This window comes from Heptranchias perlo, chromosome 13 (genome assembly GCF_035084215.1).
Source record: "Heptranchias perlo isolate sHepPer1 chromosome 13, sHepPer1.hap1, whole genome shotgun sequence".
Classification (NCBI taxonomy): Eukaryota; Metazoa; Chordata; class Chondrichthyes; order Hexanchiformes; family Hexanchidae; genus Heptranchias; species Heptranchias perlo.
The window spans coordinates 50,988,943-51,006,143 of NC_090337.1; the positions used below are offsets into that span (position 1 = coordinate 50,988,943).

The window sequence follows — 17,201 nt, forward strand, 5'->3', positions numbered from 1 at the left end:
TCCTCCTTCACTGCCAAAAATAAAATAGGGATCAAGATAAAGAATACAGGTCCATTTAGGATTTCAAGTATGACGCAGCTAATGTTGCAGTATTTATACAGAAATGCATCCAACTTTCTCTAAATATCAACTTATGTTTATCCTTCTGTAGTCCCTACATTCGTCTCATTTTTGAAAGAAGTTGACTCTGCCTATGAAGTTCATGACTATGTCCGAGCTTACCTTGGTGACACCCCAGAAACAAAGGAATTTGCGAAGCAGTTTCTAGACCGACGTGCCAAACAAAAAGCCAGTCAGCAACGCCAACAGCAACAGCAGCAACTACAGCAACAGCAGGTTGGTGTATGAAATATTACAAATAAAATAGTATGGGTTATTGTACCTATACATTGACAGTTAATCAGTCACCTAATTACTTACCGCCTTACCAAGCTAGCTGGTTGTTAGTTGAACAGAGCATTACATTGTGCTCGTGAAGCTGAAATGAGATTTTAATTATACGTTGCATGATTCTATTAAGTTTCTTTTTTAAGTATCTATACTGTCTCCCAGTCTGGTTGTTGCCCCTGGTATGGACCCCATCTTCACTCCCTCAAGTCCAACCAGACTTGTGTGTATCTGTTGAACAACTGGCACAGCCATCCATGAACCAGATCTGGCTGGACGCAATCAAGCGTTACCAAGCTTCATTATCCGCTGCCAAAACAGCCCGCTATTCCAGGATTACCCTGGAGAGCAATGATAATCTCCTTAAACACCCTCACCAACAAGTGCTATCAGCTCACGGACTTCTTTGTCGCCAAGATAGAGACCATCTGTTTATTTGCCTCTGATTTTCTTTATTATTATTCTCTCTCTCTCCCCTCCGTGTCGCTCTCTCTCTCGCCCCTCTGTCTCTCTCTCGCCCCTCTGTCTCTCTCTCGCCCCTCTGTCTCTCTCTCGCCCCTCTGTCTCTCTCTCGCCCCTCTGTCTCTCTCTCGCCCCTCTGTCTCTCTCTCGCCCCTCTGTCTCTCTCTCGCCCCTCTGTCTCTCTCTCGCCCCTCTCTCTCTCTCGCCCCTCTGTCTCTCTCTCGCCCTCTGTCTCTCTCTCGCCCCTCTGTCTCTCTCTCGCCCCTCTGTCTCTCTCTCGCCCCTCTGTCTCTCTCTCGCCCCTCTGTCTCTCTCTCGCCCCTCTGTCTCTCTCTCGCCCCTCTGTCTCTCTCTCGCCCCTCTGTCTCTCTCTCGCCCCTCTGTCTCTCTCTCGCCCCTCTGTCTCTCTCTCGCCCCTCTGTCTCTCTCTCGCCCCTCTGTCTCTCTCTCGCCCCTCTGTCTCTCTCTCGCCCCTCTGTCTCTCTCTCGCCCCTCTGTCTCTCTCTCGCCCCTCTGTCTCTCTCTCGCCCCTCTGTCTCTCTCTCGCCCCTCTGTCTCTCTCTCGCCCCTCTGTCTCTCTCTCGCCCCTCTGTCTCTCTCTCGCCCCTCTGTCTCTCTCTCGCCCCTCTGTCTCTCTCTCGCCCCTCTGTCTCTCTCTCGCCCCTCTGTCTCTCTCTCGCCCCTCTGTCTCTCTCTCGCCCCTCTGTCTCTCTCTCGCCCCTCTGTCTCTCTCTCGCCCCTCTGTCTCTCTCTCGCCCCTCTGTCTCTCTCTCGCCCCTCTGTCTCTCTCTCGCCCCTCTGTCTCTCTCTCGCCCCTCTGTCTCTCTCTCGCCCCTCTGTCTCTCTCTCGCCCCTCTGTCTCTCTCTCGCCCCTCTGTCTCTCTCTCGCCCCTCTGTCTCTCTCTCTCTCTCGCCCCTCTGTCTCTCTCTCGCCCCTCTGTCTCTCTCTCGCCCCTCTGTCTCTCTCTCGCCCCTCTGTCTCTCTCTCGCCCCTCTGTCTCTCTCTCGCCCCTCTGTCTCTCTCTCGCCGCTCTGTCTCTCTCTCGCCGCTCTGTCTCTCTCTCGCCCGCTCTGTCTCTCTCTCGCCCCTCTGTCTCTCTCTCGCCCCTCTGTCTCTCTCTCGCCCCTCTGTCTCTCTCTCGCCCCTCTGTCTCTCTCTCGCCCCTCTGTCTCTCTCTCGCCCCTCTGTCTCTCTCTCGCCCCTCTGTCTCTCTCTCTCGCCCCTCTGTCTCTCTCTCGCCCCTCTCTCTCTCTCTCGCCCCTCTCTCTCTCTCTCGCCCCTCTCTCTCTCTCTCGCCCTCTCCTCTCTCTCTCTCTCGCCCCTCTCTCTCTCTCTCGCCCCTCTCTCTCTCTCTCGCCCCTCTCTCTCTCTCTCGCCCCCTCTCTCTCTCTCTCCGCCCCTCTCGCTCTCTCTCGCCCCTCGCGCTCTCTCTCGCCCCTCGCGCTCTCTCTCCGCCCCTCGCGCTCTCTCTCGCCCCCTCGCGCTCTCTCTCGCCCCCCTCGCGCTCTCTCTCTCGCCCCCCCCTCGCGCTCTCTCTCTCCTCTCGCCCCCCCTCCGCGCTCTCTCTCGCCCCCCCTCGCGCCTCTCTCCTCGCCCCCCTCGCCTCTCTCTCGCCCCCCTCTCGCGCTCTCTCTCGCCCCCCTCGCGCTCTCTCTCGCCCCCCTCGCGCTCTCCTCTCGCCCCCCTCGCGCTCTCTCTCGCCCCCCCTCGCGCTCTCTCTCGCCCCCCTCGCGCTCTCTCTCGCCCCCCTCGCGCTCTCTCTCGCCCCCCTCGCGCTCTCTCTCTCGCCCCCCCTCGCGCTCTCTCTCGCCCCCCCTCGCGCTCTCTCTCGCCCCCCTCGCGCTCTCTCTCGCCCCCCTCGCGCTCTCCTCTCGCCCCCCCTCGCGCTCTCTCTCTGCCCCCCTCGCGCTCTCTCTCTGCCCTCGCCCTCTCTGCGCTCTCTCTCTCTGCCCCCCTCGCGCTCTCTCTCTGCCCCCCTCGCGCTCTCTCTCTGCCCCCCTCGCGCTCTCTCTCTGCCCCCCCTCGCGCTCTCTCTCTGCCCCCCCTCGCGCTCTCTCTCTGCCCCCCTCGCGCTCTCTCTCTCTGCCCCCCTCGCGCTCTCTCTCTGCCCCCCTCGCGCTCTCTCTCTGCCCCCCTCGCGCTCTCTCTCTGCCCCCCTCGCGCTCTCTCTCTGCCCCCCCTCGCGCTCTCTCTCTGCCCCCCCTCGCGCTCTCTCTCTGCCCCCCTCGCGCTCTCTCTCTGCCCCCCCTCGCGCCTCTCTCTCTGCCCCCCTCGCGCTCTCTCTCTGCCCCCCTCGCGCTCTCTCTCTGCCCCCCCTCGCGCTCTCTCTCTGCCCCCCTCGCGCTCTCTCTCTGCCCCCCTCGCGCGCTCTCTCTGCCCCCCTCGCGCGCTCTCTCTGCCCCCCTCGCGCGCTCTCTCTGCCCCCCTCGCGCGCTCTCTCTGCCCCCCTCGCGCGCTCTCTCTGCCCCCCTCGCGCGCTCTCTCTGCCCCCCTCGCGCGCTCTCTCTGCCCCCCTCGCGCGCTCTCTCTGCCCCCTCGCGCGCTCTCTCTGCCCCCCTCGCGCGCTCTCTCTGCCCCCCTCGCGCGCTCTCTCTGCCCCCCTCGCGCGCTCTCTCTGCCCCCCTCGCGCGCTCTCTCTGCCCCCCTCGCGCGCTCTCTCTGCCCCCCTCGCGCGCTCTCTCTGCCCCCCTCGCGCGCTCTCTCTGCCCCCCTCGCGCGCTCTCTCTGCCCCCCTCGCGCGCTCTCTCTGCCCCCCTCGCGCGCTCTCTCTGCCCCCCTCGCGCGCTCTCTCTGCCCCCCTCGCGCGCTCTCTCTGCCCCCCTCGCGCGCTCTCTCTGCCCCCTCGCGCGCTCTCTCTGCCCCCCTCTCCCCCTCGCGCGCTCTCTCTGCCCCCCCTCGCGCGCTCTCTCTGCCCCCCTCGCGCGCTCTCTCTGCCCCCCTCGCGCGCTCTCTCTGCCCCCCTCGCGCGCTCTCTCTGCCCCCCTCGCGCGCTCTCTCTGCCCCCCTCGCGCGCTCTCTCTGCCCCCCTCGCGCGCTCTCTCTGCCCCCCTCGCGCGCTCTCTCTCTGCCCCCCTCGCGCGCTCTCTCTGCCCCCCTCGCGCGCTCTCTCTGCCCCCCTCGCGCGCTCTCTCTGCCCCCCTCGCGCGCTCTCTCTGCCCCCCCTCGCGCGCTCTCTCTGCCCCCCTCGCGCGCTCTCTCTGCCCCCCTCGCGCGCTCTCTCTGCCCCCCTCGCGCGCTCTCTCTGCCCCCCCTCGCGCGCATCTCTCTGCCCCCCCTCGCGCGCTCTCTCTGCCCCCCTCGCGCGCTCTCTCTGCCCCCCTCGCGCGCTCTCTCTGCCCCCCTCGCGCGCTCTCTCTGCCCCCCTCGCGCGCTCTCTCTGCCCCCCTCGCGCGCTCTCTCTGCCCTCGGCCCCCTCGCGCGCTCTCTCTGCCCCCTCGCGCCTCTCTCTGCCCCCCTCGCGCGCTCTCTCTGCCCCCCTCGCGCGCTTCTCTCTGCCCCCCTCCGCGCGCTCTCTCTGCCCCCCTCGCGCGCTCTCTCTGCCCCCCTCGCGCGCTCTCTCTGCCCCCCTCGCGCGCTCTCTCTGCCCCCCTCGCGCGCTCTCTCTGCCCCCCTCGCGCGCTCTCTCTGCCCCCCTCGCGCGCTCTCTCTGCCCCCCTCGCGCGCTCTCTCTGCCCCCCTCGCGCGCTCTCTCTGCCCCCCTCGCGCGCTCTCTCTGCCCCCCTCGCGCGCTCTCTCTGCCCCCCCTCGCGCGCTCTCTCTGCCCCCCTCGCGCGCTCTCTCTGCCCCCCTCGCGCGCTCTCTCTGCCCCCCTCGCGCGCTCTCTCTGCCCCCTCGCGCGCTCTCTCTGCCCCCCCTCGCGCGCCTCTCTCTGCCCCCCTCGCGCGCTCTCTCTGCCCCCCTCGCGCGCTCTCTCTGCCCCCCCTCGCGCGCTCTCTCTGCCCCCCTCGCGCGCTCTCTCTGCCCCCCTCGCGCGCTCTCTCTGCCCCCCTCGCGCGCTCTCTCTGCCCCCCTCGCGCGCTCTCTCTGCCCCCCTCGCGCGCTCTCTCTGCCCCCCTCGCGCGCTCTCTCTGCCCCCCTCGCGCGCTCTCTCTGCCCCCCTCGCGCGCTCTCTCTGCCCCCCTCGCGCGCTCTCTCTGCCCCCCCTCGCGCGCTCTCTCTGCCCCCCTCGCGCGCTCTCTCTGCCCCCCTCGCGCGCTCTCTCTGCCCCCCTCGCGCGCTCTCTCTGCCCCCCTCGCGCGCTCTCTCTGCCCCCCTCGCGCGCTCCTCTCTGCCCCCCTCGCGCGCTCTCTCTGCCCCCCTCGCGCGCTCTCTCTGCCCCCCTCGCGCGCTCTCTCTGCCCCCCTCGCGCGCTCTCTCTGCCCCCCTCGCGCGCTCTCTCTGCCCCCTCGCGCGCTCTCTCTGCCCCCCTCGCGCGCTCTCTCTGCCCCCCTCGCGCGCTCTCTCTGCCCCCCTCGCGCGCTCTCTCTGCCCCCCTCGCGCGCTCTCTCTGCCCCCCTCGCGCGCTCTCTCTGCCCCCCTCGCGCGCTCTCTCTGCCCCCCTCGCGCGCTCTCTCTGCCCCCCTCGCGCGCTCTCTCTGCCCCCCCTCGCGCGCGCTCTCTCTGCCCCCCTCGCGCGCTCTCTCTGCCCCCCTCGCGCGCTCTCTCTGCCCCCCTCGCGCGCTTCTCTCTCTGCCCCCCTCGCGCGCTCTCTCTGCCCCCCTCGCGCGCTCTCTCTGCCCCCCTCGCGCGCTCTCTCTGCCCCCCTCGCGCGCTCTCTCTGCCCCCCTCGCGCGCTCTCTCTGCCCCCCTCGCGCGCTCTCTCTGCCCCCCCTCGCGCGCTCTCTCTGCCCCCCTCGCGCGCTCTCTCTGCCCCCTCGCGCGCTCTCTCTGCCCCCCTCGCGCGCTCTCTCTGCCCCCCTCGCGCGCTCTCTCTGCCCCCCTCGCGCGCTCTCTCTGCCCCCCTCGCGCTCTCTCTGCCCCCCTCGCGCGCTCTCTCTGCCCCCCTCGCGCGCTCTCTCTGCCCCCCTCGCGCGCTCTCTCTGCCCCCCTCGCGCGCTCTCTCTGCCCCCCTCGCGCGCTCTCTCTGCCCCCCTCGCGCGCTCTCTCTGCCCCCTCGCGCGCTCTCTCTGCCCCCCTCGCGCGCTCTCTCTGCCCCCCTCGCGCCCCCCGCTGCTCTCTCTGCCCCCCCTCGCGCGCTCTCTCTGCCCCCCTCGCGCGCTCTCTCTGCCCCCCTCGCGCGCTCTCTCTGCCCCCCTCGCGCGCTCTCTCTGCCCCCCTCGCGCGCTCTCTCTGCCCCCCTCGCGCGCTCTCTCTGCCCCCCTCGCGCGCTCTCTCTGCCCCCCTCGCGCGCTCTCTCTGCCCCCCTCGCGCGCTCTCTCTGCCCCCCTCGCGCGCTCTCTCTGCCCCCTCGCGCGCTCTCTCTGCCCCCCTCGCGCGCTCTCTCTGCCCCCCTCGCGCGCGCTCTCTCTGCCCCCCTCGCGCGCTCTCTCTGCCCCCCTCGCGCGCTCTCTCTGCCCCCCTCGCGCGCTCTCTCTGCCCCCTCCGCGCGCTCTCTCTGCCCCCCTCGCGCGCTCTCTCTGCCCCCCTCGCGCGCTCTCTCTGCCCCCCTCGCGCGCTCTCTCTGCCCCCCTCGCGCGCTCTCTCTGCCCCCCTCGCGCGCTCTCTCTGCCCCCCTCGCGCGCTCTCTCTGCCCCCCTCGCGCGCTCTCTCTGCCCCCCTCGCGCGCTCTCTCTGCCCCCCTCGCGCGCTCTCTCTGCCCCCTCGCGCTCTCTGCCCCCCTCGCGCGCTTCTCTCTGCCCCCCCTCGCGCGCACTCTCTCCCCCTCGCCTCCTGCCCCCTCGCGCTCTCTGCCCCCTCGCGCGCTCTCTCTGCCCCCCTCGCGCGCTCTCTCTCTGCCCCCCTCGCGCGCTCCTCTCTGCCCCCCTCGCGCGCTCTCTCTGCCCCCCTCGCGCGCTCTCTCTGCCCCCCCTCGCGCGCTCTCTCTGCCCCCCTCGCGCGCTCTCTCTGCCCCCCTCGCGCGCTCTCTCTGCCCCCTCGCGCGCTCTCTCTGCCCCCTCGCGCGCTCTCTCTGCCCCCCTCGCGCGCCTCTCTCTGCCCCCCTCGCGCGCTCTCTCTGCCCCCCTCGCGCGCTCTCTCTGCCCCCCTCGCGCGCTCTCTCTGCCCCCCTCGCGCGCTCTCTCTGCCCCCCTCGCGCGCTCTCTCTGCCCCCCTCGCGCGCTCTCTCTGCCCCCCTCGCGCGCTCTCTCTGCTGCCCCCCCTCGCGCGCTCTCTCTGCCCCCCTCGCGCGCTCTCTCTGCCCCCCTCGCGCGCTCTCTCTGCCCCCCTCGCGCGCTCTCTCTGCCCCCCTCGCGCGCTCTCTCTGCCCCCCTCGCGCGCTCTCTCTCTGCCGCCCTCGCCCCCCTCGCGCGCTCTCTCTGCCCCCCTCGCGCGCTCTCTCTGCCCCCCTCGCGCGCTCTCTCTGCCCCCCCTCGCGCGCTCTCTCTGCCCCCCTCGCGCGCTCTCTCTGCCCCCCTCGCGCGCTCTCTCTGCCCCCCTCGCGCGCTCTCTCTGCCCCCCTCGCGCGCTCTCTCTGCCCCCCTCGCGCGCCTCTCTCTGCCCCCCTCGCGCGCTCTCTCTGCCCCCCTCGCGCGCTCTCTCTGCCCCCCTCGCGCGCTCTCTCTGCCCCCCTCGCGCGCTCTCTCTGCCCCCCTCGCGCGCTCTCTCTGCCCCCCTCGCGCGCTCTCTCTGCCCCCCTCGCGCGCTCTCTCTGCCCCCCTCGCGCGCTCTCTCTGCCCCCCTCGCGCGCTCTCTCTGCCCCCCTCGCGCGCTCTCTCTCTGCCCCCCTCAGCGCGCTCTCTCTGCCCCCCTCGCGCGCTCTCTCTGCCCCCCTCGCGCGCTCTCTCTGCCCCCCTCGCGCGCTCTCTCTGCCCCCCTCGCTGCGCTCTCTCTGCCCCCCTCGCGCGCTCTCTCTGCCCCCCTCGCGCGCTCTCTCTGCCCCCTCGCGCGCTCTCTCTGCCCCCCTCGCGCGCTCTCTCTGCCCCCCTCGCGCGCTCTCTCTGCCCCCCTCGCGCGCTCTCTCTGCCCCCCTCGCGCGCTCTCTCTGCCCCCCTCGCGCGCTCTCTCTGCCCCCCTCGCGCGCTCTCTCTGCCCCCCTCGCGCGCTCTCTCTGCCCCCCTCGCGCGCTCTCTCTGCCCCCCTCGCGCGCTCTCTCTGCCCCCCTCGCGCGCTCTCTCTGCCCCCCTCGCGCGCTCTCTCTGCCCCCCTCGCGCGCTCTCTCTGCCCCCCTCGCGCGCTCTCTCTGCCCCCCTCGCGCGCTCTCTCTGCCCCCCTCGCGCGCTCTCTCTGCCCCCCTCGCGCGCTCTCTCTGCCCCCCTCGCGCGCTCTCTCTGCCCCCCTCGCGCGCTCTCTCTGCCCCCCTCGCGCGCTCTCTCTGCCCCCCTCGCGCGCTCTCTCTGCCCCCCTCGCGCGCTCTCTCTGCCCCCTCGCGCGCTCTCTCTGCCCCCCTCGCGCGCTCTCTCTGCCCCCCCTCGCGCGCTCTCGCGTGTACGCGAGCTCTGCCCACCCTCCCGTATCTTACAACTGACATTTTCTTTGACGGCGTTATACCTCCTTCAACCTTTCACATGGTCGACCTCACAATCCCCCTTCAGCACCTCTCCTCCGTTGTCCAGCTCAGTGGGACTGCCCTCACTTGGTTCCACTCTTATCTCATCCGATCATAGCCAGAGCGTCTCCAGCAATGGCATCTTCCAGTCCACACGCTAAGGATCTATTCTTGGCTTCCTTCTCTTCCTCAACTACATATTGTCTCTTGGTGACACCAACTGCAGACCTAGGATCATCTTCCACATTTACGCTAATGACACCAAGCTGTACCTCTTCACCACCTCTCTCTACACCTCCACTGCCTCTGTGCTATCATGCTGCTTATCCAATATCCAGTCTTGGATGAGCTGCAGCTAAACATTGGGAAGAGTGAGCCATTATCTTTATGCCCTGCCACAAACTCCATACCGTTGCAAACGATTCCATCTGCTCCCCACTTACTGTCTCTGGCATAACCAGTCTGTTCACAACCTCGGCATTCTATTCAATCCCAACCTGAGCTTCTGACCCCATCACAAAGATCACGTACTTCCACCTCAGTAACATCGCGTGCCTCCATCTCTGTTTCATCTCATTTGCCACTGAAACTTTTATCGCTGCCTTTGCCACCTCCAGACTCAATAATTCCAAAGCTGTCTTGACCAGCCTCCCAGTCTTCACCCTCTGTAAACTTCAACTCATCCCTAACTCTACTGCCCATATCCTATCCTACACAAAGTCCTTTTCACCAGCACCCCTGTCGTTGACCAATCCTGGCTCCTGTTTCCCAAACACCTTAAATTTAAAATTCTGATTGTTGTGTTTAAATCCCTACGTGGCTTTGCTCCTCCTTAATCTCATCCAGCCTTACAACTCTTTCCCCACCCCAATTCCTGTGTACACTCTGTTCTACTGACTATGATGTGTTGTGCATCTCTTCCTCCCTTACCCTCCACCATCGGTCTTCACCGTGCCTTCAGTCACCTAGGTCCCACACTCTAGAATCCCCTTTGCCTCTACCTCCCTCTCCTTTCAAGACCTGTCTTAAAACTACTTCTTTGACCAAGCTTTTGGTCACCCTAATACCTCCTCCTTTGGCTCAACATCCATTTTTTGATTATGCTTCTGAGAAGTGCTTTGGGGTGTTTTTCTATGTTAAAGGCACTATGAATGCCAGTTGTTGTTATCTGACACAACAATATGAATGAGCTATATTACAAACATTTAAAAATCGACTAGGATACCGCATAAGAATAGACGTAAGATGTCAGCCAAGGCTCAGTGGTAGCACTCTCACCTCTTGAGTCAAAAGGTTGTGGGTTCAAGTTCCATTGCAGAGACTTGAGCACAAAAATCTAGACTGACACTCCAGTGCAGTACTGAGGGAGTGCTGCACTGTCAGAGGTGCCGTCTTTTGGATGAGGCGTTAAATCTGCTCTCCTTGATAGACATAAAAGATCTCATAGCACTATTTTGAAGAAAAGCAGAGGAGTTCTTCCTGGTGTCCTGGCCAATATTTATCACTCAATCAACACCACTTAAAAAAAACAGATGATCTGGTCATTATCACATTGTTGTTTTTGGAACCTTGCTGTATGCAAATTGGCTACCGCATTTCCTATATTACAACTGTGACTTCACTTCAAAAGTACTTCATTGGCTGTTAAGAGCTTTGGGACATTCTGATGTCATGAAAGGCGCTGTATAAATGCAAGTTCTTTCTTTAATACTTTTAGTTGAAGTTACTTGAATTTCAGTCATTTTAAAATTAAATTTTCTTCATAGCAACTTCTCACAGGATTTTATTGCGTATAAAGCAAAATAAAAGTTGATTGCAAAATTAACACAATACCACACTCTAATTACAAGCATAATTTCACGAGTTTAAATAGTTTTGGTCAGAAGTGTCTCCTTCCCCCTGTTCACAGCAGTCAGCATAATGTGATTTATTTTGGCAATAGTTGATTTTTTTTTAAAAAGCAATATTTTGCAGTACCATTAATCCTGTAATTTTCCACTTGTTGATTTCTGCAGAAAGGGGAGAAAAAGAATGCTGGGCTTCAACAGAAGGGGAATGTTGATAAAATATTTAGTGAACTTGTTGAAATAGAAAAAATGTACAAAAATTCCAAATTAGACACACTCAAAGGGGGAAAAATCTAAGAAATCAAAAAAGGTTATTGCTGATGACTACCGATAACTTGTAAGTTACTGTCTAAAATCAGCATTTTTAAAAATTTGTGTATTTTTAGACAAGATTTTCATATTTATTATGATTTTGATGTGTTTTGTATGCTTTAGGATTCAGCATGGGCTGTGAGTCAAACAGGTCTGCAGTCCATCTATCCATCAAATCACAGCAAAAATCAACAATCTAATTTTGAATCTGTACAGTCTGGGAAGAGGAAGAAAAAACAGAAGATGATACGTGCTGATCCCAGCATTTTAGGTTAGTGCGCAGTTTTCACAGCCATATTAGAAACTGAGTCCATAGAAAATATTCTGGTACTCTGCCCATTTAGCTTGCAACAAGTTTCATGATCTGAGCAGAGTACTGCACTGAATCTTGACACACTAGACCAGTGGTGGTCAGCTGGCATTTCCTATGTTTTGCACCATTTTTAATTCCAACGTGAGAAATACAGAATAACAAAAAGGACACAAGCAGGCTGCCTTCATTTCATTCTGACCTGTCAAACAGTATATTTTGAATTTATCACAATGTAAATGAACTAATTTTAGCCTGAATGCAATGCCCTTTCAGGTGGTGAAGCCTGATGTTCGAATACTACACTTATTCAATTTGCTTTGCTGATTTATTGTTTAACACCATCACTACAACAAGCAGAAACTTGAAGCCTGCTACTGGCCTCTGCAGTGGAAAAGAAGCCTGCTGGTGTTACCTGGAATACAGGTGCCACTTGGGGTTTACAGAACAAAGAACCGCTGCCATTAACTATGAGAGTGGGAGATGGAAATTGGAACGGGTGAGGGGGAGGATAGATGAGCAAGGGGCACGAGAAAATATAATCCGAATTTCAAGAAATACTTGGATGCCAAATTCTATCAAAAACCAGGTTTCAAATTTTCTTACATTGTCTACTTGTGCTAGTTGTATTTACAATGATGGAAGCGGGCATCTGTTTATTGGTACCTGGATGCCAACTTCAGCCGTCACACAATTCTTCAAGATTGCACTGAGAACATATGAACATACAGCAGAATTGGTAATTAAGCACCTGAACTGGCCATGTCCACTGTATTCCACAGTACTGTTGATGATAGACCAGTTAGTCTGACTCACTAATGGCACCTGGAAGGATGAAAGTTAACACCAGGGGCTGAGATTCTTTCCACTCATTTTCAGATGACCCTGCAAGCCAGTGCCCTAACAGGTAGGGTAATCATTTCTGACCAAGCAATGGGAAGCTCACCGGTGCTGTTTACTTGTAAGCTGCATGGTTTTAGCTGATTAAAACTCCGGCAGTACTCTTGAGTAGTCTCAATCGATCAACCTGTGCCTAAGCACTCTACACTTTGGTAAGTGAAGTGTGTCCCTATAGGGGGAGGGAGGGAGAGAGAGATTGATGTCCATATTGGGCAAACAAACTCTCTACATTTCTCAGGTTTGGGGTTTCTGCATCCGCCAGGCTGATCCCTCAAAAATAGTGAGAATGTCAATTTGCCCCATTATACCATATTTTAAACAGTTTTCACAGCCATATTAGAAACTGAGTCCATAGAAAATATTCTGGTACTCTGCCCATTTAGCTTGTCATTATTGAGTTTATTTTTCTGCCCCTTGAGCTTTGAAAAGTCAGCTACATCTGAACTATATGACTTGACCCTTTCAGCAGGATACCTGAGTTCAGTATCTTCCAGTTTTATATTTCAGGGTGGTTAACAACAAACACATTCTCAATGTCTGTTCTCCACCCTTCTTACAAATCAACATTTCATGCTGGGAGTTAAATAGTAGGTTGTAACATTCACTTGGATAGTAGTAATATTGGCCTGGGTTCATAACCAGCCAATATTTAGCAGATTCTTTTTTTCTCATAGCTTTCTTTGTACACTTATTAGTCTGTAAAGTGCAATGTAAAGTCTAATTTATTTTGAAAGATGCTTATTTTCAATTACTGTAATAGAACACATTGGTGAATAAGTAGGTATCCACCTTAAACTAACTGCTTTGGATCGGTTATTGCAAAGGTGCAAAATTGGTAGTCTGTTGAATGAAATTATGCACTTGTATGGAAATGCATTTAATATTACACATTGAAAACTTCCTTCGGAACATGGTACAATCCTGACTCATAAAAATTAGACATGCTCTTCATCGTGCCGTTACCTGGGGTCATCAGAGGATTTAAAACAGACAAGGACATTGCCATGTTATTAGTGACTTACCTTGTAGCGGCTGTCCACGTAAAATCCTGGTATTTTATCCTATTACAGATGGAGAATTTAAATTATCCCGTTTCCTAGAATTTAACTGTCACTGGTGATGCATAGAATGGACTACATGCTCCAGATATCCTGTATCAATGCATGGCATCTTTTCTTTATTAAAATTGCCTGAGAATAGCTCATTATGATTACTGAGTTAGCATGAGTTTAGTTCAAACATCAACTTGCTGTGCACAGAAGAAAGACAAGTTTCAAAAGTTGTGAAGTATCAGAAATGTGTCTGCTAATTTTGGGCTAACATTGTCAAGACAAATAAACCTGTTACCTTGTTTCTATCCCTTGCAGGTTTTTCTGTAAATGCTTCATCGGAGCGTCTGAACATGGGAGAAATTGAGACACTCGACGACTACTGATCACAAGCAAACTGTTGATTTATTTTTAAAAAATTGTTAATCATGAATTCTGAATGCACCAACCAATATCAGTTAATTAAAAAAAAAGCTATCACCTTGAGTTCATGTCTGTCTTTGGTACTTCAACACACTTGTCAGTCATGGCCACTTCACTACATAGTGCAATCATGTTTCAAGTACAAAGCAGCCACTTCAAAGGCCTCTGCACCAACCTGCATGTTTACAAGCATTGAATCACGTTTTCCACAATGTAATATTAATGGTGCAGTTAAACTTAGTACCTGTGTCCTATAAACACTTGTTTCCTTATCACTTTATTATTGGATTTTATTCAGAATACATGATTAACGGGTCTATTCAATGTTGGTCACATTAACATCCATTCTTTGGTTGAACATTACAGAACAATCCTGTCAGTAATGTATTTATAAGCTAATTCTATAATACACTTGTGTTGAAGTGCTTGCTTTAGTACTGAGATGTATTAAAGGTGGTTTGGATATTGTAAGGATATCCACTCTGTTTTTGTAAGGAGGAGTACCTAATCTGCTCTAGCCCCTTTAAAGAGATTGTAGACTTAATGTTTTTGGCCTTGTACAGTCTTTTGAAATTAATATATTTGCAATATTCAATACACACTAGCTGTCTCAAAATATGCAGTTATAACCAATGAAAAGGTTGAAATATTTCTGGGAGTCCAGAAATCAAGTTATTCTTAGTTATGCAGTTGCTGCATGAAGGTTGCAATATGTAACTAGAGACATGTAAGAAATTTTATTTTCCAGTACTGTTAAACACACACGTGCAGGCCAATGCCCAAAAAGGAGCTTTCTCTCTTAAAGGGGCTGTACCCACTTCTTCAGGTTGTATTTTAAAATTGTGCAAATCAAATCTTTTACAGTATCTTGGCCTAATCAAAGTCTGTTTCTACAACATAAAGATGGCTATGAAAAAAAAATGCTGCAGCTATTGTAAGCCACCAGTTTTTAGTGCAACATTGAATTTGCGGCTTACTTACTGTATTTAGGTGTACAGAAGATTCCCTTTGGAAGGGAACTTGGGTAATTGACCCTTTGGTGACTGAAGGACTCTTTTAGTTTCTGAGAAACATGTTTTGAATCACTTTTTTTAAAAATAAGATTCTGTAAAAACGTAATGCTAAATATTAGACTGAACAGAGTTATATACACAGAACATGTCTCTAGAGTACATTCTGAATTAAAGAAAATGCAGTGAATCCTACTGCTTGCTTCATGTCACTTTTCTAAAGCCAGTTTTTTAAAATGGTTTTCCAGTTTTGTTAAAATTAATTAATTTGGATTTTAAAAAAAAAGACACGACACTCCCTCTTCCCTTACTGCCCCAAAGTGGTATGGATAAAATTGGCAGCTCAGTGGTGGTGAGGGAGAAAGGACTATGGGCACAAACTTAGTCCCACCACTCTGGCACTGCAAGTTAGAGCTCCACCACATTATGCCACTGCCTGTTGTCCTTTGTTTGCTTTATGCACCTGTACACTTTATGAACATTTACTTGTCCCATGCAGATACATATGTTTGCAGCTCATGGGGAGAAGGCAGCATAATCAGAATCTCCACAGAAATGTTGCAGTTGGCCCTTAATTTTATTAAGATGTTTATCTATTTCTGTTAATGTCACCTTAATGATTACTGTCATTTAGCTTGCTAATAAAGTGACAGTAACAGGAACTCTCTACTTTTGTGTTGAGAAGATGTTTAGAATGTCCTACTGGAGTGAAGGACCCCAATTGTTTCGCCATATTGGAGTGCGCACTAATTGTCTTTACATTGCATCCTATTTCATCTCCTTAAATGCATGATTTATTTAAAAATTGAAATCTGAAAACATTGAAAAAATATTCTGTACAATAAAATTTGTATGCAGGTTTTGAACTGATTCTCTTGTGATATCTGCATTACTGTCACCCATCTGCACACCTCAGTATGGTAGCTGTGGTGTCCCAAGTATTTATCTGAAGATAATTTTTTTTATAAGTGTTGGATTAATACTACTGTGATTCTCAAAGGATTTTTTTAAGTTAACAGCTGAACTCATTGTATCATCATCCCCCTCATTTTAATATTGAGTTCATTTTCAGATGTGTACTCTCAATTTGAGGATATTATGATATCATAGTGATATATTCTTCTGGATTAAACTATAATCAATATTTGGGGGCATTAAAGCATATAAATTTCACACAATGCACAAAAGCTAATGTAAAAATACTGACTGTCAAGTATAAATAGATCATGTATCCAGGGCTGAGGGGTATACTTAGTTTGAGGAGAGTCACTATGGAAATTAGTTACACTGAAGCTTCCTAACTTTTAAAAAAAGTTACTGGAGTAACTTAACTCGTACTTTATTTACAAAATGAACTAGTGATGTGCTATTTTTAACAGAACTGCACTGTGGCTATGATGGGATGAATATGCAGCCATCCTAGCTATTTGTTTTATTTGCAATTCATTGTTCATCTTTCAGCAAATAAAGATGTGTAGTTAGCGTTGAATGTACACACTGTTATTCTCAAAATATAACTGCTTCAACCATGTACATTGTTGAAAGGTTATGGTAGTGCCAGATGCCAGATATTGAAGACTATGGTAGTATTGTCACCTTCAGATAAAAGCAAATCTGATCCAACAACAGAGCTGAATGTATCAAACTCCTTTCTGTTTGTTTCTGTTGTGTAGAATTTCTCATTGAATAGTAAAACTTAATACCAAATTCCAATTCCACACAGGTCATTGCATTTCCAAAAGGAATTTGCTGTGTTCAGTGCTTTTACATTTCATTGTGAAAGGCATTATCTAAATGCTGTTCCAATTCAAGCAGATATTTTCTTATAAACAAATGAATGTAGTCAATCCGCTGCCACATATCATCTAGAAACAGCAGTGTATTTTACAAGATTAATTGGTTTCCTGTTAGCGTTTTCATTTTGTTCCAATTGAGTTGCTGATTTAGCTATTTTGGTTCAGACAATCAAATTAGTTTTAATTATTTATAGAAATCTGAATCAGTTTTTAAAAAAAATCAGTATTCAACTGTACCACAAAGCAGCAAACCTGTTTAATTGATTGCAAATAGTCCCTCAAAACGGAATCATTTTAAACCGGTTTGATTTTACACATTTTAATTTTCTATAATGCATAGGTTAAGCCAAAGGCATACTGTCTCAAAGAGCCCAGACTTGCTTTTCAGATATGTACAGTTAAAATACATGAGTTGTACATAGTTGTGATCCCTTTGATCCAGGAATACTGGTTGGGTTTGAGTTTCTTGTGCAACTGCTGTGCAAATGGGGGGATGTGATAAAAGATCAGACTTTCAAACAATCTCACCAGTGTGAAAACTTAAATATATAGTTTGTACTATATTGGAGAAGGTTACTAATTTGTTCAAGCCAAACTGTGTGAAGGAGATGGAAGACAAGAGATAATCTTTCCTGTTCTTGGGGTCTTTTGTGAATAGTTATTCACAAATAGTGAATTTACAATCGTAGATTGGTATTTTCATTAAGATGCAAAAATGTGTAAATAAGTTACAAAAAATAAACCAATGAATTCTAAGAGTACAATGCTTTGATCTTTAATTTGACAGCATATCATTTAATGTTCGATGGTGTTATTGCTATCTCATGCTGTGTTGTAAACAATTTTCTCCCACTTCCTTCAGCTGTCTGCTGCACCATAAAGCATTCCATGACAGGAATTTGGAGGGAGGTGGAAGTAGTGGTAGATGGGTAATCCATTCCTACGTCTCTGCTCTTGAAACAGCTGCTGGGATGTACAGGAGTTTGATATAGGTGAGTTCTTCCCTCCCTCTGACCAGATGAATGTTTCATCTAAACTTGATACCTCTTGAAATGGCCCATGTGACATCTGTAAATTTCTGTGGGAATGAAATGATTTGTCATGCCTTGCTGCAACATATCAATGTGCTCACCTGCTGCACAA

General features: G+C 53.9%; 1 protein-coding gene across 1 annotated transcript in view; it reads left to right on the forward strand.

The window, feature by feature from the left end:
- The window catches only part of LOC137331586 (GRB10-interacting GYF protein 2-like), a 156,479-nt gene extending 139,657 nt beyond the window's left edge, over positions 1-16,822 (forward strand). Inside the window, exons 29-31 of the mRNA XM_067995474.1 lie at positions 310-336; positions 10,694-10,841; positions 13,148-16,822. Coding sequence (XP_067851575.1) covers positions 310-336; positions 10,694-10,841; positions 13,148-13,215 — 243 coding nt within the window. The 3' untranslated portion in view covers positions 13,216-16,822. The remainder of the gene's footprint in view (positions 1-309; positions 337-10,693; positions 10,842-13,147) is intronic.
- Positions 16,823-17,201: the final 379 nt, after the last annotated feature.